The sequence below is a fragment of the Larus michahellis genome, chromosome 1 (assembly GCF_964199755.1).
Source record: "Larus michahellis chromosome 1, bLarMic1.1, whole genome shotgun sequence".
Classification (NCBI taxonomy): Eukaryota; Metazoa; Chordata; class Aves; order Charadriiformes; family Laridae; genus Larus; species Larus michahellis.
This window is the reverse complement of record NC_133896.1, coordinates 86,083,862-86,109,027: the sequence shown is the minus strand read 5'-3', so window position 1 is coordinate 86,109,027 and position 25,166 is coordinate 86,083,862. Positions and strand designations below refer to the sequence as shown.

Sequence of the window (25,166 nt, the reverse complement as noted above, 5' to 3'; positions counted from 1 at the left end):
GCTTGGGAAATATATGTGCTCTTCTGTCTGCCGTAATTCAGAACCTTCTCAGTGCTGTGAGCTTATCTCAGATTTCTATCCCTTGCAATTAAGTGCTCATCTCTAATCAAACTTGCTTGAAATTTAGGTCATTGCTTTATCTTTTTAAAACCTCTTCAAAAGGATTATAAAAGTTGATTAACTTGCAGTGGACCCTCTTGGAGAAAAAAGCATGAACCTTCAGACGGAAATAACAGGGGCTTTGAAAATCAGTCCAGAAGTTAATTATTCATTTCCATGGTATCACCAGCACATGGGTGATGAGAATGATGATACCAGAATCACATTCCAAACAAGTTTTATCATAATGGGACTTAGTAAACAGGCAAAATAAGACAGTTTTTCCAATGCAGCTCATTTACTTTGAGCACTTTGTAACCTGATTGAGAAATTTAACTTAAGACTTCATAAAGACAGCAAATTTCCAGAGGGCATATGCTCCACAATTTTGTAAAATAAGGCCTCTCTATGATGTCACATTCTGTGAAACAAATTTGGAAACGTGGGCCACAAATGTGAAAGCAACTTTTCACATCATATTGCTTATCAGTAAGGTCTATTGATCTGTCAGCCACGCATAGCACACATTTAGTTGAACATTCTCTAACCAGTGGTCAGATGATCGGTATAGACCATAATAGTGTTTTAGCAGACGCTTCAACAGAGTCTTTTGTTCAGCTCTCCTAGTAGATGGGTAAGTAGTCCACATATTAGTCATTAGAGTAAAACAAACAGAATCACAATAAAAAAAAAATGCAGTAAAAAAGACAAGTGAAAAATAACTGCGATGACTCCAAAAATTCAGAAGGTTTTTGTATCGTACTATACCCATGGAGAGTTGATAGTTTTGCTCGTGCTATGAAAAAATCCACATAGGGTAAGTATGAGGCTGAAAATCTAAACAGTACTTTTGACTTATTACAACCGCATGCACAAAGGCAAGTTCACTCTCAGAGCACTTTCAATGTCATGTACTTAAGCCTACAAATTGTACTTATGTTTAATGGTGCTGCTTACCTGAAATTTTCTTCTGGCTACAAAATACTGCATTCTCCTGATGACTTTTACAGCTGTTCGATGTGCTTCTGTTAATCTGCCAAGAAAGACAAACACAGACATGCACAGTGTGTGGGGGGGTGTGGGGGGGAAAGCAGGAAAAATATCTTAATGGAAGATGTTAACTCCAAGCACCAAAATCTACAAATATATTTTATGGCTACAGTACAAAATTGTAGCATAACACACTGTGTGTGCATGTGTATTTTGTTGTGTTGCTTTACCCTTTTGTAGACTGTGGTTCTAAGTATAAAAAACTGATAAGTGAGACAATGAAAGCAGGTGTACAAAGATAATACGTGTGGAGGGGATTAGACAGGATTACTGTCAATGCATACAACTGGCATCAGTTTGAAGAATGTGAAATGTTTTTATAACCACGACTGCATTCCTTATTTTGCTTTTATTGAGTGTTTGCCCATGAGCTCTATTGCACAGAAATTAAGTCCTTTAAAAAGTACTTTGAATTCTCTAGGAAGGCAAGAAAAATTGAAGTGTCACATCTAAAAAAAATAAAATTAACACAACATACCCTCTTGGCACACATGTGTGTGTGCATGTGGCTGTCTGTATTGATATTCAGAACCAGAACTGGACATATTGTAACTTAACAATATCACTTCACCCAAAAGGTACCGTATTTGCAGAACATTAATTGTTCCATTTGGCTGGCAATTAATTACCACACCCTCTTATTTACAGTGAATTTTGGAGGGGTAGAGAGGAAGCAGCAATACGGTAATTGTAAGAAAGAACAAGTATTTTATTTAAGAACCGACTCCTTCCCCATTTTATTCATTCAAAATGAGTGAAATAAAAGAAAATTTGCCTTCCAAGGAACCTGCATTGTTAGGAAGTCTATGTTCTATACAGACAACATCTTTGACATGTGAAGATAACCCTAGGAAAGCTTGCCAGCAAGTTTCTCAAATCTCCTAAAAACACAATATGCCACCTCTTCCCAATGTATCTGACGGGGGAAAAGGAAGCACTGGCTAGGCCACCTACCTGGATGCCACGGTTTACAGATAAAGTCTTTAAAAAAATGGAGAGATTGCCATGTATTATTTCAAAGGGAAGTAAATAAAAGCTAATCAAACAGGCACTGTATTTAAGAACTACCATTATTTTTCATTTTTATAATTTCTCTTTGATAGAATTAGTGCTTCTGATTGGGTGAGATACCACAGCCACAGGAACAGGGGTTTTAAAATAAGCTTTCATTAGCTTTTTTCTTGCTCTCTTTCAAGTCCCAGTTTAATATTAAATACATGCAAAAATATGTGTGAAATTCAGGTGTCTATACTACTTAAATCCTCACACTTCATATATCTATGTATATTTGTGCACATACCCACATATATACATGCACACATGCGAACACACAGAAGACAAAGCAGGGTGAGCGCAATTCAAGAACCATCATTGCTGTATACCATCAACAGCATTGCTAAGTACGAATCTTTGCATTTGTGTAAGCCCATCAAAGGGATTTCAAAAGTGTCACTGATGGCCTACCAGTAGTTTAGCCTACAGGACCTTTATTATGGTGAAAGAAAAGCTCTCAGCTTGACACTCAGGGCACCAGCTGAGCTCCTGTGGCTGGTGACTAGAATGGAGACAAGATTCTGCTTGTAAATGGCATATGCTTGATAGAGAAATCTTTGTCTGTCAGCCTGTACAAGCTATATAAATATATATTTATATATATATATAAAAATTTTTTTTTGGAACTAGAGAAGTATCACAATTTAAGATTTAGTGTTTAGCTTACATTCTTCATGTGCCAGTTAAGACAAAGCTTGAAATTATCCTCTAGCTCTAAATGATGTGAGACTTCATATATATACTTAAGAGGGTTTGGGTTTTTTTTTTTTTTGGTGGGGTAATCCATATGATATGGTTCATGCATTGTTTAAACAGTCTCAAATAGACAAACTTAAAGAAGTCAGAGATGGAAACAAATCAAGGCAGCAATTTCCTCCTAATTCCCCTCCTTCACCAGAAATTAGGGCTACAAGACTTTTTCCAACGTGTTATCAAGTTTAAGTGTCCAAAACCATGAGGCTGACTCTTAAAACACGATGCACAGTTGAGCAGGCCTCATTTTGAGAGAGAAAAGTTATTTATTTGTGAAATATAGCAAAGAGAGTCACCTAACTATAATTCAAAAGCGCTTGATATAGGCCTGTTGCAACTGGCAAAATCCACACCAATCTCAATTGGAGCAAATTTTTAAAAAGGAGTAAGTTACCATTCAGATTTAATTGTCACTAGTATTAAACTGAGGGACAGAAACACATGAATCCTGGTTTTAACAGAAAAAAAAACAGAGTGTGAAAAGGTGCAAATCCATAGACTGAGATATGTGGACGTGTTATCTTAATTGCCTCAATAAATCCACAAGGAGCGTAGTGGCTTTAGACGACAGAGATGAACTGGCAGATGAGTTAAACTCCCTGCTCTGAGAAGTAAACAGAGCTATCCTCCTGATGGGGGACTGTGGCAGTGTGGCCGACTGTGATTCTAAACCTTTTCAGAGATTTTTAGCTGATTTTTTTTATTTTCCTAGCACTGATGTCAAGTGGAGAATCACACCTATTACTGGCCAGGTTTCATTTATCCCTGTATTTAACCCAATACATTTATCCTGGTAAGCCTTATATTTTAGCCCAAAAACTTGGATTAGGCAAAACCTTTTCAGCCTTGATGGTGTCAGTCTGTTGCATGCCAGAAGCATACAACAGGAGAGAACAAAAGGCCAGAGATGCTTTAGGTCACACTTTAGTAATGCTCAATAGAAACACAACACTGCTTGCAGTGAATCTCCTAGATATTTTGAGATACGCAACTCATGAAACAAAAAGCCAGGGGGGCTGTGGTGGACACCATACTTGCACGCGCCTTCCACAGGGCATTTTCTGCTGACAGAAGACAGAAACAGACAGATCTTCACAGGTGTTATGGTGCCTAACTCCCATGGAGATAAAGATTTAACTACTTTCATAGCTCTGACTCCCAAATGAAGTCAGTTGGACCTGAGCACTTCCTCTAAGTAGCAATACGGTTGGGTCTGTGACCACACCTCTGCCCCAGTGAAAGCAGCCAAGCTCTCTTGCCTCTGTGCAGCAGAGGGCAGTGGCACACACAGACACCAGGAGATCTTCTCCAGGATGTTAAAAAAATCATTTAAGTTGTTTAAAAGCTTTACCCATAAAACCAAGCATAAAGGCTAGACCTCGTAAGGATGGGGTCTATGCTGAGGTGGGGTGTTACTATTGGCTAGGTTGTTTGTTGTGGATGTTTTGCTCAAAACAATACGATTAGAGTTTTATCGACACACAACGGCGTATGTTTCCATCTTCTAACCGAAACAACAGGTAAGAAGGTTTTATTAAAACCTTCCCCCAAAAGACTGTAAAGGAGAACAAAATGACATTTGAACGGAAGTGATCAGGGGTTTGGAAAGTTATAAGCACATAAAAAAAAAAAATAATGGAAGCTTGTAACATGTGTAACTATAATGGATACCATGAAACGTCTCCTGAAATAACATATACTTGGATACATAAATGATACTGACATCATCTATAACTATGTCTTCAAGTAGGACCCAAGCCTTGGACCCATTTGCAAAACAGTATGTGTTCCTTACCTCTCCGCTAACTGATTGCTCAGCAAGATGTTCAATTTTAAAAGCAGTCAAACCTATCCTTAATTACAATGAGTCTTTCCTAGTTTGGCTTACGGACTCCTGAGCTGTCACATCCCTGTGGTAGGACAGGACGAGAGGGTGGAGGGGCTGGAATGTATATGTTAACAAGCAGTCCCCACCCTGACCCGATGCTGGGTAACTCTCCAGCAATTATTCCAGTGGATGAGGGGGAAAGGGGCCCCTCTTTGCTGGCTGCCTCCACCTTCCCCTCCGCAGGTTTTGAGTACGCCTGTGTGGCTGCAGAGCCTGGCGGGACGGCTGTGTGCCAAGGAAGCACTGCAGCCCCAGGTTTGGTCCTCTACTCGTGGCTGAGCGAGCGCTGTGAAAAGTCACTGCTTTTAGCTTAAAACACTTGGATACATTTAAGGCTTTTTTTTCCCACTTTTTTCTTTTCTTTTCTTTTTTTTTTTTTTTTTAACTGCAGAAAGGCGGTAGCCTAAGCCAAAGAAGCCAAACATTTGCAGTTGAAAATAATTGAACCAGAGGAGGAAAGACAGATGATCAAATCCAAAGCAACTCTGGAAACTATCCACAGGGATCTTTTTCTTTTATTTTTATATACCACTCTGTTTGTTAAAAGCTTGTGTTGGCCAGTTCAGACCTACTCTTTTTCTTTTTCTTTTGTATGGAGTCCGATCACTTTCAGCTTAATGTGCTTTGGAACAGCCAGGGAATGTTTTAAGTGAAAAACAGATATGGAAATGGACCCTAAACCCAGGCAAAGTTACAACTATTCCAGGCTATGCTGAGGCACAGCTCAAGTCTCCAAACAAGCCTGTTATCCGTGTGATGCACCTTTCAGTCCAGAAGCAGTTTTTAATCATTAGAGTTCACTTCAGTGTAGAGACAAGGGGAAGGACTTTATTCAGGCGGTGCCGCAGGATGGCTGCAGATAGTGGAACATGCATTCCAGGCTGGTTTTCCTGCCGTTTATTCAGGTGTCATGAATTAGAAGAGTTATTCAGTGTAACGTAACTACTTTGATCATGAACTGTGGAAAATAAAGGCCACTTCAGCAAGGTCAATTATAGCGCTCTGTCCCAATTTGCAAAACTGGTTTGAGGATACATGCTTACTGTACTTGGATTACTGCTGAGCTTCATTAATTTGTTACGTTTTGATTGCTTAGCAGGAAAACACATATAAAGTCACACTAACTCTATTTTAATACTGGTCATTGGATAATGTTGTAACTCCTGCCCAGAGTAACATACGGCATCATCTATTCTGGAGTTGTTCACTTGACATTAGTTTCTAAGCCAGCACAAACACTGACTAGGTCAGTGATGGCAACCGAAATGTAAAGAAGTTATTTGAGAAGCTCAGCCCTCCATCTGCCTTTTTGTTTTCCCATCACATTTGACTAAGAGTATTCACTGTCCGGCTCTGTTTCTGGGAAAGAACTTTGATTCTCAGTCATAACTTTAATTTTTCTCATCTACAATTACCTCAAGTGGGCTGATATTTTAGTAGGTAAAATATAAAGCAAGCTTTATTTGCACTGAAACATTACCAGAATCAATACAAAACACAAAATGTTGGCATCACAGGGTACTTTTTGTGTCCACATGCACGTAGCACACTTTCAGAGATTTTTCATTAAACTGCAGATTCCCACTGTTACCGAAGGGCAACGTTTAGCAGAGATAAATATCCCCTATATTCAAATGTAGCTAAACGGTGCCATCATCCCATCATATGGACAGCATGCACCAATAAGTTGTTGGGGGAGAAGAAGGGTGGGAAAACAGAACTCATAAAGAACATAAAATGAGAGAGTTTATTACAGACAAGCGCAGCAGTTAGTCCAAAGAGAGATGGTGGAGAGAGATGGTTGTCATCACAAGAGCCATAAAGAAAAGAAGCTTATATAATGTCTTTTAAATACTGAGGGAAGTTACTCTATCCAAATGAAAAAAAAATAAAAATCTTCCTACCAATAAATGAAAATAAATTTAGTATTGCATTCAGCTAAGCAAAGCCAGATAGAATGCTTTGAGCCTTTTAAACCACTCAAGTTAAGAGAAGGTTGCAGCTTGAATCTGACATGCAAACACCTGGAAATGTCAGGCGATGATTCTGATTCCAGAGCTCACTCTAAGCCAGGAGCAGCAGAGAAGTACAACATAAATATAACAGAAGAGATTTCCAGTCTTGTAACATTTCATCAAAGCCTTGTGAAGAACAGATACTTCTGTAGAATTTCCACCACTTACATGATGGAAATTTTATAAGATGCCGTTTGTGCTGAAACCCCAGAGAACAATTTCAGAAAATGCTGGCACAACTTTATTTTTCCCTTTATTCCTAATCACAATCGTACCATAAACCTACCTCATCTCTATTCTAACCATATCCTTATCTGAACCTTTTCTTTTCAAGCCCACATTTGGCTCAAAACTATAAATAAATTAGGATTGGCTTCTCTCAAAACAGAGCAGCCTGGAGGCCTATTTGGCTTCATCAAGCTCTGCTGACAGCCTCAATTTATGAAGGAATGATGCAGATTCTGCAAATCCCTCCTCAGCAGGTACAGTGCCAGGCAAAATGGAAAAGAAACCAGAAGTGACATGTTCATGGGGGGCTGCATTTTGGTATCTGGTTATTTTGCTGAAGATTTTGTGGGGTTTGCTGTCTCCACCCACACATCACCATATACACCACTGCCTCTCCGAATTCATTCCACACTGCAATTGCCTCAGCTTCTACTTGCCTCTAACCTGGCCTTCCCTGAAGTGAACGAGAAAGAAAGCAGATTTCCTACGGCAGCGCTCCTAGGGATTGGGGCAGAGAAAGAAGAACAACTCTGAGGAGAAACACTGTTAGAAGAGGAAGAACTAAGACACCATTTATAGGGAGCAACTGGCAAGACAATATATTGGCAGAGCAAACACCACTGGGAGAAGAAGCAGGGCAGGGCGTTTTCTTGATGTTGTCCACAAACAGAAGAAAAAAAAAGTAGAAAGCTCCTGAAAATAATCAGAGGTAGATGTAACCTGTTCACTGAATGCGATTTAATGAGGAAGAAACCCCCTTGAACTTTGAGTTGTTTTTGTCAGCCCTAGACAGTTGGAGTTTTCAGTTACAAGTTTGTTCTGTAATATTACAAAGTGGGTTTATTGAGGAAGTGGGAGAAAAGCTCTGTGTTAGTCCCTTGCTAATTAAAATGCATAATTAAAATGAGTAATTAGGCTTACTACAGAATGCTCTTGTGTCTGGGAGCCCAACTGCCCTTGAACAACAATTCATCTGCTGAACTGTCTCTGAGAACTAAAGTAACCATTGGATATTTTGGTTACATCTTTCCTCTGTTTTGTTGGCAGCAAAATAAAAGTGCCTGGTCTCTTTTCTGCCATTTTATTTCTTCCATTCTTACTGCAGTGTCAGAACAAACAAGATGATGTCATAGGGATGTCTTTTCAGTGTGGAAATACAAACACAGAAAGATTCTCTTTTTTTTTTTTTTTCCTGAGCAAACAGCTTCTAGAAATTGCCACAATAACTTCCTGTATTAGCACTGTACCATGACTACTTCTGGTCCCAGGTTAGGTGAAACGGTCTTGTCTCCATGCCAATTCTCATTTGCTTAGAAAACAGGCTCTAGCCACAATCACCTTCTTGGGAGGCGGATGAACGCCGACAGACAATGGCATTTCTTTACCCCACATATTACAACAGTCGCTGATCCTAGCAGATAAAGGTATTTTTTCGCTTCCCTCTCCTTCAGACTTGGTCTTCATCAATCCGCCTTTTGAAAAATGCCAACAGAACTGAATGCCTAGCTAGTAACAGGCAGCGGAGAGACAGCCATCACCAAGCCAAACAACCTCCCAGCAGAGGAGATGCCTTTCTGGAATCTGAATAGCCTTCGCAGCAGTACAGGGGAAACCAGAACGGTACAGCCTTATTGGATGGGCTCTGGTTTGCTCACTTTAAAAAATGCCACAATCCAAATTAATGAACTTTAAGACTTCATTTTCCTCTTCACTGTATTCAGCATTTATGGGAACAACGTGGTGTTGTTAATATACACCAATGACTGAGCGCTGTATTTATGCCTCAATGATTTTCTGTCATGAGAATATAATGCCTGGCAAAGACTGATTCTCTGAAATACCAGTTTGTTTGGGTTCATTAATCTTAATTCCTATCTTGCCTGAATAGGAACTGGATAACAGTCAAGTCAGGGAATAGTTCTGAGAATTAAAACTTCAATGGCTTTTGGGCTGCCCAAGGCTTTACATTTCTTTTAAAAAATAAGTAATTAATTAATCTGCACCAAGTACTAAGGAGAGACCCTGTGGAATTGAGCAAAATGCTTCTTGTGGTTTTAAAAAACAAAAACCAGAGGCTTTTGGCAGGATCTTTCTTTAGTAGCTCTTGTGATTTAGTAGTTACAGCAGGGGCTATGGAAACACGACTCCTGGGTTCTTGAATTGATTGATTTAACTGGCCTCTGTCCCTCTGGGTGATCTTTTACCTGGCTATACTGTAGTTTATATGTCTATAAAGTAAGTGTAAAACCTGTCTAAGTTGTGGAGGTGTCACGAGGCTTACTTCACTGAAGATTTTAAGGCAATTAGCATCCCAAATGAAGACGTATTTTATGTATAGAATGACTTATCAGAAAAATAGTAGTAACAATATGTTTTTCCTTTAACGATGATAAGGAAAAAGGGAGACTAATCTGCAGGCTTGGGGTAAACTGCCATGACACTGCCCCCTAAGCAGAGGTTGTTTTCCAAAGCATTCTTCACTCTCCACCTTCACAATCTCTGCTCCTCCTCTCCTGAGCACCTGAGAAATCTGTTTGGGAATTACCTCCCCGTTCACCAGATACTCGGCAATGCAAGACATCCACAGCATCTGAAGCCAAACAGGACCATTAGATCATGAACGTGACCTGCTCAACAGTGCAGGGGATTGCATTTCACACAGCTGCCCTTGCCCTGAGCCAAAAACCTTGTGTAGGACTAAAGTAACTTTCCAGAAAGGCATCTGGCCTTGATATAAAGACCTTTATATACTGTTAAGAAGTGCCTTATTTTTTATTTAAATTTGTCAGTATTCAGCTTCTAGGCTCCTCTCTCCAACTGCAGTAGCAGCAATTTTAGCCTTTTCCAGCCCTGTCTTTCTCCCAGGGACCTTCAGCGGTGCCAGATGCATTGCCTCTGGCCCAGCAGGGAGAGGTGTAGGGAATTGCAAGGAGGAATTGAAACCCTAAAACATTTTTATCATTATTTTTCTGCCTGTGGTTTAAGTCATGGTATCGGTAATTCTCGAGATGCATAATGGAAATGCTTAGACTGGCAAGAGTGGAGAATGAATGGGAAGGTCTGCATGTGAAAGCATCAGAAACAGAAAAACAGCAGAAAAAGCCCAATGAGGATGGCAGGCGCTTGTGGGACTGAGACCGTCAACATCACGGCACATTTATATGCAGCTTTTTAGAATATCCAATTCAGGAACACAAAGGACAGCATACAGTCAAGAACTGCCTCTACCTAGCCTGAGAAAGGACTCCGGCCCCTAAGAGGTGACGGTGGGAAAACACAGAACAGGGCTGGAGTCTTAAGAGACCCTGGTAAGGAGACAGAGGACAGAGAATAAATCCTAATGATTCACAGAGGTGGGAGAGCATGGAAAGGTAAAAGACCGTGATCGCTGTCAGCTCCCAAAGGCAAAAAAGGTTCATTGGTCCCTGGTTGCCCTCCTGAGGAGATCCCAGCAAACACGATGATGACCCAATAGAGCATTACTTGGCCTCCTGCACAATTTAAAAAATCACGAGCAGCCCACCTGCATCCGTGCAGCTGGGATACAGGCATGGTGGAGAGACTGCTTGGTACACACATCTTGGTATTTGTGAGTATGTGATTATGACAGCGTGAATCACTGAAACTAGCCATTTTAATATAAAATCACTTTGCCCTCCCCTAAAGTCTTGTACTGAGTTTTTGGTACACAGCAACCAGCTTATACCATCAGAAAAAATTCTCGAAACCTAGCTCTAAAATTGACTTACTATCTGATCACCTTCAAATTTGCCTTTCGAAGGTCTTGTCAAAAAGACATTTCTTCTCAGAATGGCCTTGTGATCTCCCATCACCAAGTCACAGTCCACTTTGGAGCTCCAAGACCAGCATCTACAAACCCATGTGCCAAGAAAGACTATCACTTTGCCATTGGAGGAACTGTCATTTCAAAACCAGACAAAAATCATGATCTTCCTTTCTTAAAAAAATTTAGTGTCCATAAACTATTTTGCAGACTATAGTGATCATGCTCACAGAACCTCACAGGGAACTTAGTGTGGCCACAGACACTTATTATTTTTCCACCCTGTATTTCATGTAAGAACTTGCATAAGAATCTTACAGGCCTCACTTGCCTAATACTGAAAATATGCAGTTCTTATCAACAGTTTACTACAGAAAAAAGATCTTGCAAAAAGTTGCAAGCATCACCTGTGCTATCACTGAAACCAGAAGTTTTGCTGAGCTGCTTATTTCAAGAGATTTCACTTGCTCATTGAGAAACTACTTTCTGTTCAAAGATTGTGCATTTTTTCTTTACCTTCAGGAAAAGATGTTATCTCTTTGCATTATTTGTTTTTTTTTTCTGGCAAACCTTTAGCTCAGCCAGTGGATGACAGAAGGAAAGTGTTCATATACCAATTGCTCCTGACTTACTATTAAAGAACAGGAAAAATTCTGGTTTCAAAGTATGCGAGGAAATCTGTGTCTTCATGCTCTGGGGAATTCTGATTTTCCTGTCTTTGTTTCCATCCTAACTCACAGGAAAAATATTTTAAAAGTCATTATGAAACAAAAGATTCTGAAAGCATTTGAGCCTGAAATGATAATATGTGTCATTTTGTCCCATTTTAATACACATTTATGTTTCCAAAAAAGGAAATATTTCATCCACTTATAAAATTAATGCATTTTATCTGGTTTATGCCCTTTCTCCTCCCAGTAACTCACACTTGAAGACATACTCTACATGGCATCATCTGGTGGAGAATGAAGACCACATGCCTTAGAGAAGACGCAAACTTGTTTACAGGATACTATTAAAGAACTGTACATCCAAGCTGTGAATCCTATGAAACAGCAGACTATTCTGGGCAGATCCAGTTCAAATATTAGTAAAGACTTAACTTTGACACTTTTCCACTAATCACGGTGTTCTGAACTGTGCCTGCATTCAATGAACTTTGTTTTAACTCCTTCTGCTCTAAAATCAAATTAATACACACCACCACCACCCACCTCCCCTCAAGTTTTCTCATGGAAAAGCTCCATTTTGAGATTTTTTTTCGACTTGAAAAATCATCATCTCTGTGCTCACTGTAAGTTATTAGCAAATGAAGATCTCAGAGTACATGAGGCAATCTAATTAACAGATAATAGCTATTCCTATCAGTGCTTCACAGTCTCAAGCTTTCAGGTTTTGGGTTTTTTGAGGGGGGGGTTGTTTAGGTTTTTTTTTAATTGGCCCTTGAGGATGCCAGTATTGCAAACAAAAGTGTTTCTAAATAATTATTCACTCATTTAGGTGGCTAACCACCTGAATTGCTGTAATTAGAATACTTAATACAAGTAATTAATTATGTCAGCAATGCTGAAGGCTGTTTTTAAGATCTAGATACAGGAATATGTTCAACCAAAAAAAAAACCCACCAAAACCCAAAGGGATCTTCATTTCATTTGATGCATTTTCACTGATTGTTCTCTGACACAACCTGAAAACTCCTCGCAGAAGTTCTGTGTAAGAATGAAATAAAAACTGGGAACAATGCTATCAAGACTCCCACTGAAGTAGAATTTATATTTTTATCCAAGGAACAGACACATAGATGTTGCCTCAAATTAGCTTTACCTTGTCCTTGAACAATTGGCTTTATTCTGGATCTGAAGGAACTTAGTGCAGAGAGGAGGCAGCAGCTCAAGTATTCATGTACTCAAGCCCAAAATTTCAGTGCCAAAAATGTGGAATAGGTCATGACCATCTGTCCACTTGAAGCTGAAATAAGGAAATGTTTTTTCCCTTCCAATATCCTTCTGTTATACAGACATTTCCCAGCATCCTCTCATACTCCAACAAGTCCTCACAATATTGAACTGGTTTGGTAATGCATTACAGGCTTAGTTTTCTAAAAGTTCATAAACGTATAAACTTCAACCCCATTCCAGAGGAGCCTGAGACAATTTATCTTTTTGCTTGGAAATTATGCAAAAAGAAATTATGCAAAATCTGAGGTTTGGCATGGTTTCGAAGCAAAACCACTTGAAACGCTGCAATTTGAAGTGAATTTACTTTGACAATTTCAGTTTGCCCAAACCTGAAACTCAAAGCAAACCTCAGGGCAGAAGTGTAAACCAGAACAGATAGAAATCAACAAACGTTTACACAACACTCCATGAATCAAAGATACTTAAGTTCACATGACATGAAGCAGAGGCTGACAAACCAGGAATCAGACAGAAACATTTTTTTGCACACAATCTACTTTGTTCACATTTAGCAAGACAACAGTTCATCTCTCCTATCACCAGACTTCTCAACCATGAAGGCCCACTAGTTTCAAGTTTTAAGCTCCTCTCTCCATCTTAAAATTCATATTATCATCACTTCAATCTTTCTCTTTCTCAAATTTTCAACCCTCGTGCTTTGAGAACTATAAGGGAAATAAAGCCATTTTATACTACCCAAAAACACCTTTAAGTTAGCTCTCAGTAGAATAATCACATGTGTCTAATAACCTGGTGAACCAGTTGAGTCTGCGCGATAGCTGATAATTTCCCTGAATTATATAGTGTCACAAGTGATAATCAACTTAACCTGATACTATCACTTATCTGAAGCAAAATACCTCTCTTCAAGGCAACAGATCCAGGCAAATAGTTCATAAATATCAGGGTGGTTTTTTTCTTCTTTTTTATGTGGCAATTTTTGGTCAAAGAGATGAACAGTTTCAAGCACAGAGGCTTTAAAGCAGCTCTTTTTTCTGTTAAGAGCTAAGGACAGAATAAAGGAGTCATTTTTAGTAATCTCAAAGATTAATGTAAAATAAGAAAACAGCTCTTCAAAACTGGCATCCGTACATATTTGTACTTTTGGATATGTCTATGCTACATCTGTTATTACCTCCTATGCGTTCTCGCTCTAAAAACCGTTCATGACAGAATGAGCAATATTCTGCTCAGGACATTGAATTGCATATTTTCAGTGCATCATTAATGTTATAAATGGGTGAGCACACAATTGTTTGCAAATTCAGAATGTAGGGAACTGGGATACAGAAGGGAAAATATTCACAGAACTGTGAAAGATCATAGAATCATAGAATGGTTTGGGTTGCAAGGGACCTTAGAGATCATCTAATTCCAAACCCCTGCCATGGGCAGGGACACCTCCCACCAGGCCAGGTTGCTCAAAGCCCCATCCAGCCTGGCCTTGAACACTTCCAAGGATGGGGAATCCACAGCTTCTCTGGGCAACCTGTTCCAGTGTCTCACCACCCGCACAGTAAAGAATTTCTTCCTAATATCTACTCTATATAACTGTTACCCCTCATCCTATCATTACACTCCCTGATAAAGAGTCCCTCCCCATCTCTCCTGTAGGCCCCCTTTAGGTACTGGAAGGCTGCTATAAGGTCTCCCCGGAGCCTTCTTTTCTCCAGGCTGAACAACCCCAACTCTCGCAGCCCGTCTTCGTAGAAGAGGTGCTCCAGCCCTCTGATCATCTTTGCAGCCCTCCTCTGGACCTGCTTCAACAGGTTCATGTCCTTCTTATGTTTGGGGACCCAGAGCCAGACGCAGTACTCCAGGTGGGGTCTCAGAAGAGTGGACTGGAGGGGGAGAATCACCTCTCTCAATCTGCTGGCCACACTCCTTTTGATGCAGCCCAGGATGTGGTTGGCTTTCTGGGCTGCAAGCGCACATTGTCAGCTCATATTGAGCTTCTCATCCACCAACATCCCCAAGTCCTTCTCCTCAGGGCTGCTCTCAATCCATTCTCCACCCAGCCTGTATTTGTGCTTGGGATTGCCTCACCCCATGTACAAGACCTTGCACTTAGTCTTGTTGAACTTCATGAGGTTTGCACAGCCCCCTGTCTCAAGTCTGTCCAGGTCCCTTTGGCTGGTACCCCTTCCCTTCAGCGTGTTGACTGCACCACACAGCTTGGTGTCATCAAAAGATTATTTTTATCTAATAAACCAGCACATAAAATACCCTTCCACCTAGGATTTGTTTAATATCCTCCTTTAAATCTCTTATTTCTAACACTTTCCACTTTCTCCTACTTTTTCCTCACTTAAGAGGAAGAGAGCCTTGGCACCTGAGGCTCTGCCGTTCTCCTCTCAGCTAGGCTGGTCCCACTTTGCATGGAATAACTAAATGTTCACCAAGCCAAAGAATTGTAAGCAGCTCTCCAGCCTCATGGTTAAGGCATCTACTGGCTGATGGGAGAAGGCTATTTAAGTCCCCTGTCTCTGTGGGTGTTTCCTTTCGGAGTGGAAGAACATGAAAGGGATGCTGGGCCTTGGCCTCCAAACCCAGAATATTCTGTGATCAGGTGTCAGAGCATGCTTCTGGGGAACAACATGCTCAGATCCCTTCAAACTGAGGGAAGAACTTAATGCCTCTCACAATCTGTATCCATGATGATGTTAAATGACAGAAGGACACCTTTTCTAGGAGCTTCATAATCCTAATCCTCTGCTATTTTTGCATGTCTGCAGGAGAAAAAGGTTTCTTTTTGAGTCAAATATAGAATTTAATCCAACAGGAAACATATTTTTAGTTTTGTGAAAAAAAATTGAAAAAAATTACCATTTTCATTCAAACCAAACAGACTATTTTTTTTTTTCAAATATTTGGATCAAAGGCTTCGACGGAAAAAAAATAATCAACTTTCAGCTGAGCTCTGGTGGACTTATGAACTCAACGAGTATCACCAAAACCAATTTCTACCAAGCAAATGCAAATTAACCATTAGAGTAATTTAAATTATGTGATAATTTGCCTGTGACAGTCTTTAAATCAAGACTGCAGCATCCTGTTGAAGACTGTATTCCTGGTTGACCAGAGTGGAACTCCAGTGTGTTTCGTCAAGACCTAATGCGGCCTAAAAAACCAAAATGCTTTCAAACATTGAGCTTATGAACACTGTGGAGATGCTTCCTTCTGGCTTAGAGACTCTGAAGGAATTCACGTCTGCCTGACACGATGGAAGTTTTCCGAAATGAAAGCTTTCCGAAAGCTGCGGTGAAGTCATTATTTCTGCCCAAAGCAACTCCCATCAACTTGAGTTTCTATATGAGGCAGTCTGAGGATGCAGTTATTACAGACTCCGGAGACTGCTGAAAACTCTTTCTGCGTTACCAAGGTACTGAAAATGCACAGCAAGTTTCAAAAAATACAGTATCTCTACATATTGTTTCTCAAATGTATCAGGTGATATTGTGGAACTGCAGTTTTCTGTTCCTGGCAGCCATAGCGTTAAACCCTGCATGTATTTACGCACCTACACACCTCTCCTACACCTTCAAAAATAGCTTTTTAATGCAAGTGCCTAGAGAAGGAGGAACTAGCTAACTTTCCAAATGACTGATGAGAAATACCTGCATAGGCTAAGATCTGATCAGAATTAATGAAGGGTTTGATTCTGCAAACCCACATCTAAGTAATCCTGTACATGAGTTATGTTCAAAATTAAGGCTTGCAAAATGGTACCCTAATTATGCAGTTAAAAGTGGTGTTGAGGGAATGTTCTTCAGTTGTTTACCCTCACTATTTTTGCACATCTGCAAAGTGGGACAAATATCATCAACAATGTATGTTGTCAGCAACACGTACTGCTCTGTCATGCCTCACCTGCCGAACGCAGATAGAGCTGATCCTGGAGCCGAGTAAGGGCTGCAGAATCTCTCAAGCAGTAACAGGCAGCTGGCATCATCCTACAGGATTTTCACCACTCCACCTTATCAGTTATACCTTGCTGATCTATATTACATATATCCATTTCATTCACAAGAAAACTGGACATTTTGAAGACACACATATATGTGTATAAATAAAAACACCTAATACACTTCCATGAATTACGCTGAACGGTTTGGTAACTTTCAGAAAATAATTAAATACGCATTAAAGTATATGTATAGTTCTAGGTTGTGAGCATAAATATGGAAAAATACAAACCCGATTTATAAGCTCAAAATAATCTCAACAGTGATTTAGCTACAGTTTTAATAGCATGAAAATGACTAATTTAAGGTCAAGAGTAATTTAGTTTTGACTGACTTGGCAATCCTTTGTTCTCTGGGTCATGTAAGTGTTGAGTAAATTATAAACCTGTAATTCTATCCTGAGGTCAAGGGACTTCAGAATTGATTTGATATATTGGTCTCCTGGAAAGTTCTTCCAAGGCCAGTACCCTCTAAACTGTGTTTATGAGTTGACTGCATTAATAACGAAAAGAGTCATATAATATTAGCAGAGGTGAAATTAACCCTTTCAAAGAAGAATATGCTCAAATGCAGGATTTTTAAATGAGATACAGAAAAACCAGATAAAGCTATGAGAAGCCAAATTTCTACAGGGTATTGAAAAAATAAAATAAATGTAAAAAGGTGTAGATATCTTACTTCAGGAACAAAATCAGACTGCATCATGAACATTATTTGGGACAATCCTGCATTTATGAAGCAAAACCTATTGCCTTGATACCTTATGTGGGGGGAAAATAAACAAACCAGCAACTACTCTGACAGACTATGTAAGAAGCATAAATGGATTAAAAAAATCAGCAGCTGCTCATTTAATGCAATCTCTGCTCTGTCCTCTGACATTTGCTATTGAAAAACTGAGACGGCAAGTAAACTGAGATGTTTTTCCATGTAAGATTTAAGTGTGTATTATAGCAGCACTTACTAATTTTGAACCTTTCAATGTTTCCCAATGAAAGTCATCACACTACTAAAAAAAAAATACACTGTAAAGCCCAGACACACGGCCTGGACTATTCTTTCGTCACCAGGCAAACATTAAAGTTAATGGTCCTCAAAGCGTTTAGGGTTATTTCTTCTGCTCAGCGTCACAGTCCTGAACTCATTAGCAAGAGGTATATTCAGATTAGCCTGTTCAGTTCTGATTTAAAAGAAACTCAACAGTAATCACAATCTGAAATCTTGAAATCATTAGGAATAACCTAGTGTTACCCTCGAGCAGTTCTGTGAAAAATTAGAAGTAGGTTTCCCCCCACCTCTAAGGCTGTAGATTTCATGTGAATATGAATATCTCCTGGTATCTACTCAGTACCAGGAAATGTTTGTCCTGGACAGTCCTTGGCTATCTTCTTCCGCGGCTTTCAAATTCCTAGCTAGAGTACTAACTTCGCTGAATGCTTTTACATTTACAGTAACTCCTGTATAAAAATCCAACAGTTGTTTAGATTAATGATCACTAAACACACACCAAGGTTAAAGAAATATCAGCGTCAGAATTAAAACTGCAACAGCTCTTACTGCAATGGATGACAGCATTTGACCTGGTCACACAGTGGGAACCAATTTGCGAAAAAGGAACCATAGCTGCTTAGTAAATAGCACAACACAGGAGCATACCCAAAGACCACTGAATGTCACAGAAAGCATTAGAGTAACCTTTCTCTTGCAACTTCAAGGGACCTTTCAGCAGATTTTAATGGATATTAAAAATACAAGCCAAAATCCAGATGGGTGTTTCACAATCGGCTTAGGTCAAGCTTTGATCATGCTGTTCCTGAGAGGAGGCAGTCTTACTCCTGGTGTGCATGGGCAGCAGATCTCACTGCTAGCTTGCACCCAGGACCTCACAGCTGCACACTGAGTCAGGTCAGGCCATCCGTTTGCCTGAAAACTAATCCTGGAGGGGAGGAAAAAAAATAAATTCTGTTGGATTAGTTCCCTGAGCAAAATCACCTTTGTAGGGCAGGTGACAGCAGCAGGTGGTAGGGGACAGAGAGGGGAAGGAGGAAGAGGTGGCTTGCAGTAGCTCAGATGTAGATCGGTTCAAGATACATACACACTGTCCCAGTGCTCAGGGTCCACCTGCCAAGTTTGGTGACAAAGGTTTTTTGTGTCCAAACGTGCATTTCCAGAATGGGTAACTAAATAAAAAGAATGCTAGCACATAGAAAAATCCTCCTGACTGATTAGCCCTAATCAGCATCACTTTATGAAGGCCATCACTGTTTCAGGGCCTTGAGGACACTAAGAGGCCTTAGTAGCCCTGACCAGCCTCACCTGGGCCTCCCCTCACTCCTTCCCATGGGGCCAGTAGCCCCATTTCAGACCAGACCCTGCCAGAGCTATGCTGTAGGTGCATTTGTCTCTGGTCCTGTCTCCTGGATGGACCTTGGACCCCCATAGTAGCCTTGTTATTCCCAGTCCTGTCTCTGACTCTGTTTCGTTTGGGATTTGGACCTGGCTCTTGCCTTGACTATGGCTGTCAATGGACCCATTGCTATCTCCCAGCTCTGCCCACTGTTTGCACCCTGCTGGTAAGGGCACTGCTCACACTGGAATCACCTGTGGATCCCAGTTTGCCCTCCTGTAGGGAACAGCCAGACCTTGCTGCTCCGTGACACATTCTACTAGTACATCCTAATTGGCTTTTAAGATGGAAGGCCAGCAAATTTGTATGCTTGGCTTTGTTAACACATTGTTCTTACTGTTTTTGCATATAGCCATGGTCCTGTTCGTTCTCAGTTATGTACTAGAGTTATGCTAAAGCTCTACCAAAACTTCTTTTTTTTTTTCCTTTAAGAAAGGCACTTGTCACAGCTCTAGTTCAAGCTCCTAGATTTATCACTTTGGGCTCATATGGGTGTTAATATCAATGCAAAGGATGCAGAGGGAGCTGATGGATTAATTTTGGTTAAGATTAATTCATATTACAGCTGAAGAAAACAGATGATGTTTGGGACACAGAAGAACTTCCTCAAATCTGAAGCAGAAACAATAAGACTAAAGTTAAACACTGGTGAAAAAACAATTGCTTTGAAGGCAAGTTTAAATGATTTAGCTAAATCAAACTGACATTCTGCTACTATAGAAAGGAGCAGCACTATCTCATTTTGTTTCCCCTTCCTACCATCGCCTGATTCTCACCCGACAGTCGCCCCTCCCCTCTTCAGGCTCATTAAGCCAATTCACTGCACTGACCTGGTAGAAACAGTTCACAGGTTTTGTCAGACTGCTCTTGGGCTGAAAGAGCTATCTGAATTGGCTCAGAACAATATCGCACGATGATCAGCAGAGGAGAGAGGTGTGCAGCTGGAGCAGGACCTGCCCCCGTCAGCAGTGGTGAGCTGTTATGTTGGCTCAGCCTCAGCAACTTCAACTGGGTAACTGCGTGCCACAACAGGCGCTCGACAGCTTGTGAAAGTACAGGTGAAGCTTGGCAGGTTTGAGAACAAAGTGTTGTCTTGTAACTGCATCTGGCAGGGAAAGAAGGCAGTGAAAACAGCCTGTACTGATTTGAGAATGAGGGTACTCGACCTGGCAGTCTGTAAGCTCACTCATCTAAGTGTATATTTACGTTACATATGTACAAAATGTAAGGTAGGACTCATCTCCTTGTGCTGAGCTCAGGGCTGCTGGCAAGTTTCTGGTTGAAGGGCAGGGGTACTTAAACTCCAGGTTAGGTTTTAACAACATGAGCAGGAGCCGGGTGAAGGCTTGACCCAAGGATTCAGAGCGGGGGTTTACTTGCATTGCAAACCTCCCCTCAAATACCCAGTGAGAATCAGCCAACGGCTGTTCGCTGTGAAAAGCTATAGGTTTGAATGGATTATGTGTGGGACGGAAGATTTAGCGAGCAAAGGCTACTCCTGTCACACACAGAGTTCCTACAGTTGCAATCACTGCGATGTTTCTAATTTCCATCAACAGCATCTCTGAAGTCCTGTATCTGGGTTTCTTGGTTTATCAGCACTACAAAATAAAATTTCTGTTTGCTAACATTTTTCAGCTGCATTTTAAATGAAAGCTGTTTTCTAGGGGATACTGAAAGAAACTTCTCTCTTCTCCCATTTTAGATACTATATACTGTATGGAAAGTATACTTTGTATTGTATATTTTCTATAAAAACATTACATTTTTAACTTCCCTGGGACCATGTATATAAATATTTGTACATGAAATTATACGATAAGCTTTGAAATGTATGCCATACATTTCTGTTAATGTTCTAAAAATATTTGTTCAGGCAAATGAAATTGCAGTAAAATATTTTACTACAGATCAGTCAAAGGTTCTCACAACTTTATCTTCCTAAAAAACAATATTTCAAGCTATAAAACAGGGTTCCATTTCAGATATCTAAAAGGCAAATTTAACCAGCTTGATTTGATTAATATCAAGTAGTTTAATATTTTTTTAAACACTGAGGTTTAAGGTGAAATAAAGTCAAGATGTAAGCATTTTCTTTTCTACATATATGATTTAATTTTGTTTTCTAGAAACTTATACTGTTAAAGGCAAATTGCCTAGGCAGTACACGGGGGGCTATGTGCGTATTTCCTATTGCCATTAACAATAATGAGAGCAGGGCGTGTTGCCCAGCACACAAAGCTTCAAGTATACAAATTGTTAATAAATCTGACTCCTCACAAAATAGAAAATTAATGCCGTATTCAGAATGATGTGTGGTCCGAGATATATTTTCGAACATACTCCTTCGGGTGTCCCAACACCTTAATCACAAGCTCAGCAGCCATCTGGCGACTCCCAATGGCTTACCACCCACCGTGGAAGCCTCTTGGGTAGCTGAGTAAGAGCCCTGTTCTGCACCACCACGTCTGCTTGCACAAAAGTCCCTTTAATGTCAGTAATTTTGCCTCAGGAAGCTTCCAAACAGCCCCCAAATCATATGCACAGTATCAACAGTTTTCCTAGGCAGCGCATAGGGCGAGAGCCCATGTGTCTTCCTGAAAAGCTGTTTTCCCCCCCTTCTCTTATTCCCCACCAAAAGACCTACGGTCAGGTGAGCTTGAATCCCTACCAGCTCACACTTAGTTCTAGCACATGCTCCGCATACCTGCAGACACCTCTTTAGCAAACCTCACACCTAACTCGCAGCATTTTGTTCCGCTTGGCCGGGTCCCAGCTCCCACGAGAGCATGGCCCTCACCCTACGTCTGCAGCTCCTGCTCCCTACCCTGTGCACGTTGGCCAGCCTCCACCACCTCCAAACGCCAGTTGCCAAAGCTTGTCCCCTAAGTCTTCTCTGCAGGTCTGCTCTGCAGAAATCCCTCGCATTTGGTTGCTAATCCCCCTTCAAAGGTGTCAGTGGTGCAGACGGTAACTTGCCGCCCAGCGGTGAGTGGATGTTTCAGATAACGGGTGCCAGGGGAACGGCACAGAGAAATTGATGGTCTGTGGGCATAGACTCAAGTTTAGGCATTTACACCAGCAATTTACTAATCCCCATGAATCTTTTAGATGCGTCCAAATACTTTTTCCCCTCACAGCGTTAGCATGTTGCCCAGCGGATGGAAATAGTTTTTCTTCCTCTCATTCACATACCAGCAGCAAGCAAGAACTCAATGAGTATTGGGCTCATGTCAATTTTACAACACTTTTTTTTTTTTTTTGCGGGAGGGGGAGTGTCCTCTTTTTGTTCTTGTTTTCAGATTTAACACTATTTTCTTGTAGTTCATGCGTGTCACCTGTAAACACAGCAAACTAAGGATCATCTCAGTAGTTCCTTAAAGCAAAGGAATCAAGAACACCAGCAATCACACTTACATTGCCTGATTTTGAGACAGATCTCTAAATAATAGATCTCTACATAAAGTTCCCTGTTTTCCAATAGAATGGAGTCTGGTAAGCCAGGAAACAGAAAAGACCATGATGTATTCAGCAAAAAATGTTTAGCCACTTCTGATTTGGGCTATATGAAGCTTACCTATTTCCTGCACACACACCTCCAGTAGATGTTAGGGGATCTTTTTGTTTGCTCATTTGTTTTGTTATATTTATGCCCCTGGGAAATATAGAGTGGGGAAGCGTCTCTGTCGGGAGACTGTGAAGGCATAAAGAGAGAGAGATGTAGGGTCAGGAAGGAGTGGCTAGAGCCATCTGATAAAGTAAACTAGACCAAGTTTGAGGTACAGAGGGTAGACTGGGATAAGGAACCAGCAATGGGGAAGATGCAAAACTATTTGGAGAAAATCCAGGGACAGAAGCTGGGGAAGGGGAGTGAAAACAGCTGGTAGAAAAGTTTGTTATATAGTATGTGTCTGCACCTCTCCTGGTGTTGGCCCACGTAACAGTTTTATGACTAAAGTCTTAAATCAAGGATAAGATGCCACTGTGTCGTTACTGTTAAGGTATTTTTTTGTTTATTGAACAACGTGACCTTTAAAGGTCCCTTCCAACACAACACATTCTATGATTCTATGAACATCAAACATATTCCAGAAATAAAAATTATTGATAAAATTTTAAAAAATAATATTAGGGTGGTAGCATCAATCAAGAAAGATTAGGAAATGCCAGATGCTAGGTACCTTCACAAACTTAATTTAAGCCTCTATGCATATGTATTGTAATAGGATTCCCTAAATTTTCAGAATGAGTGAAAATATATTCAGGTATTACTTACTGCACTATACTCAGCAGAGAATGGTGAAAGTTCACGTGCTGCAATGCATTCATTAATACAGTCTCCTTTACCTCATTTAGCTTGCCTTTTGCAATAAATTTCAGGTGATTGCAATTTTTATGTTTTTTTATGTAAAGAAAATACAGTGCGGTAAAATAGCATCACAGTAGGGAAGCTTCAGTTATTTTATTAATTTAAAATCTGTGTCCCTGAACAGCCATTAAAATAATCCTAAAACAAATAGACTGCCCATTCTCACAGCTGAAGAAAGGTGGTGGGAAAATTAACTGCTTGGGTTGAACTAAGAAAAGTGGGAGACTGAAACACTTAAAGATGGACTAGCCACACGGTTCAACCACTAACCAGCTTCAACTCTGCAGGAAAACCTGAAGCAACTAAGGGTGTGCCTTTCTTCGCACACGGTAGTACATTACAGAGTCAGTGCCAAGAAAATGGAAAACTTTGTTTTTGAAACATCTGAACTAATGTGCGCATGGGAAATGCAGTGTAAGAGTAAACTTTGTACCAAATTGACAGTTAGGCTAGCAATTTAGATACATGTCTGTGCAACTTTCCCAGCGATCTGGGCTACTTCAGGTTTCCTCTGCCCTCAAACACCTTACTTTTGTCCAAGAAGCTGAATGTAAACTAAACAAACAACAAAAGAAGTTGCAATGAACTACAGATTATGTACTTTCTCATTACATAAAAAGCCAAAAGCATTGGAGAAGAAACTTAGTACAAAAGCTTTCTATTCATGCAATATAATTGTACATGGTTTTTAGACCTGCAGAATTCAGTTAGCTCAACTCGGAGTTCCCAGAGAAACTTAACTCCAGGGTTGGTTGTTTTTTTTTTCACATACACGTGCTCATAGTTTGCAAAGTTAAGCCGTGGTGCTGAACACAGATGGATTTGTGTCAGAAATTTAGAATATAAACTTTTAACTTTCTCAGATGTTAAAGGTCAGATCCACAGTAGCAAATCAGGATAAGGGATAGACACAAAGGCTTAAAGCATCATGAAAAATGCAACAAGACAGGCAAGTTTAGAGTTGCTGTGGAAACCCTACTGCTGAAACTTCTGACTTTTGCGCCTTTGACTTCTCGATCATAAGGTTTCACTAAAGGAGTGTTTCTGTTGAATATATTTTCTTTTCGTTCTTTTTGGAGACAGATTTGCATGAGAATGGTATCTTTGTTTCCTGGGATTCCATCTGCTCCCACTGCTTGTTGCTCACCTGAAGCCATAATCCTCTGTGTGAGACTTCACAAATGGCTATTGTGGACACAATTAAGGGCTTCAGGTGGGGAACCAGGGTAAGATGAACTTTTCAGATAAAAAAAGGTCTCCTTTTCATGTGAACTTTCTTGAGAATAAAGAACGAGAGAGGGGAAAAAAGAGAACAGAATACATGGCAGTGACAGAAGTGTTTCTAAAGAAAATGTTCTTCTGAAGTTTTTAATCAGAAAGCTTCCTGCTTACATGGGAAGCTGCCATGCCAGCAACACCTCATAAGTGAGCAAATGGGGAAGACTGCAATTGGTAGACAGCCTCTACCTCTTCTCCCTCCATGTCAGGCTAATAAATCTGCTACATAGCTATGGCACCTCTTATGCAACATGTTTTCAAGTCCTTCAAGACAAGGTGAGGAACATCATCGGTAAGCCTACCAGAACTTAGAAATGTG

The 25,166-nt window shown here is 40.3% G+C and overlaps 1 protein-coding gene across 5 annotated transcripts in view; it reads right to left on the bottom strand.

The window, feature by feature from the left end:
- Nucleotides 1-25,166, bottom strand: part of LOC141744238 (potassium voltage-gated channel subfamily KQT member 1-like) — a 514,016-nt gene that overhangs the window by 219,469 nt on the left and 269,381 nt on the right. For all 5 annotated transcript variants that reach the window (XM_074589763.1, XM_074589745.1, XM_074589740.1 and 2 more), the window contains exon 13: nt 1,057-1,132. In XM_074589763.1, coding sequence (XP_074445864.1) covers nt 1,057-1,132 — 76 coding nt within the window. The remainder of the gene's footprint in view (nt 1-1,056; nt 1,133-25,166) is intronic.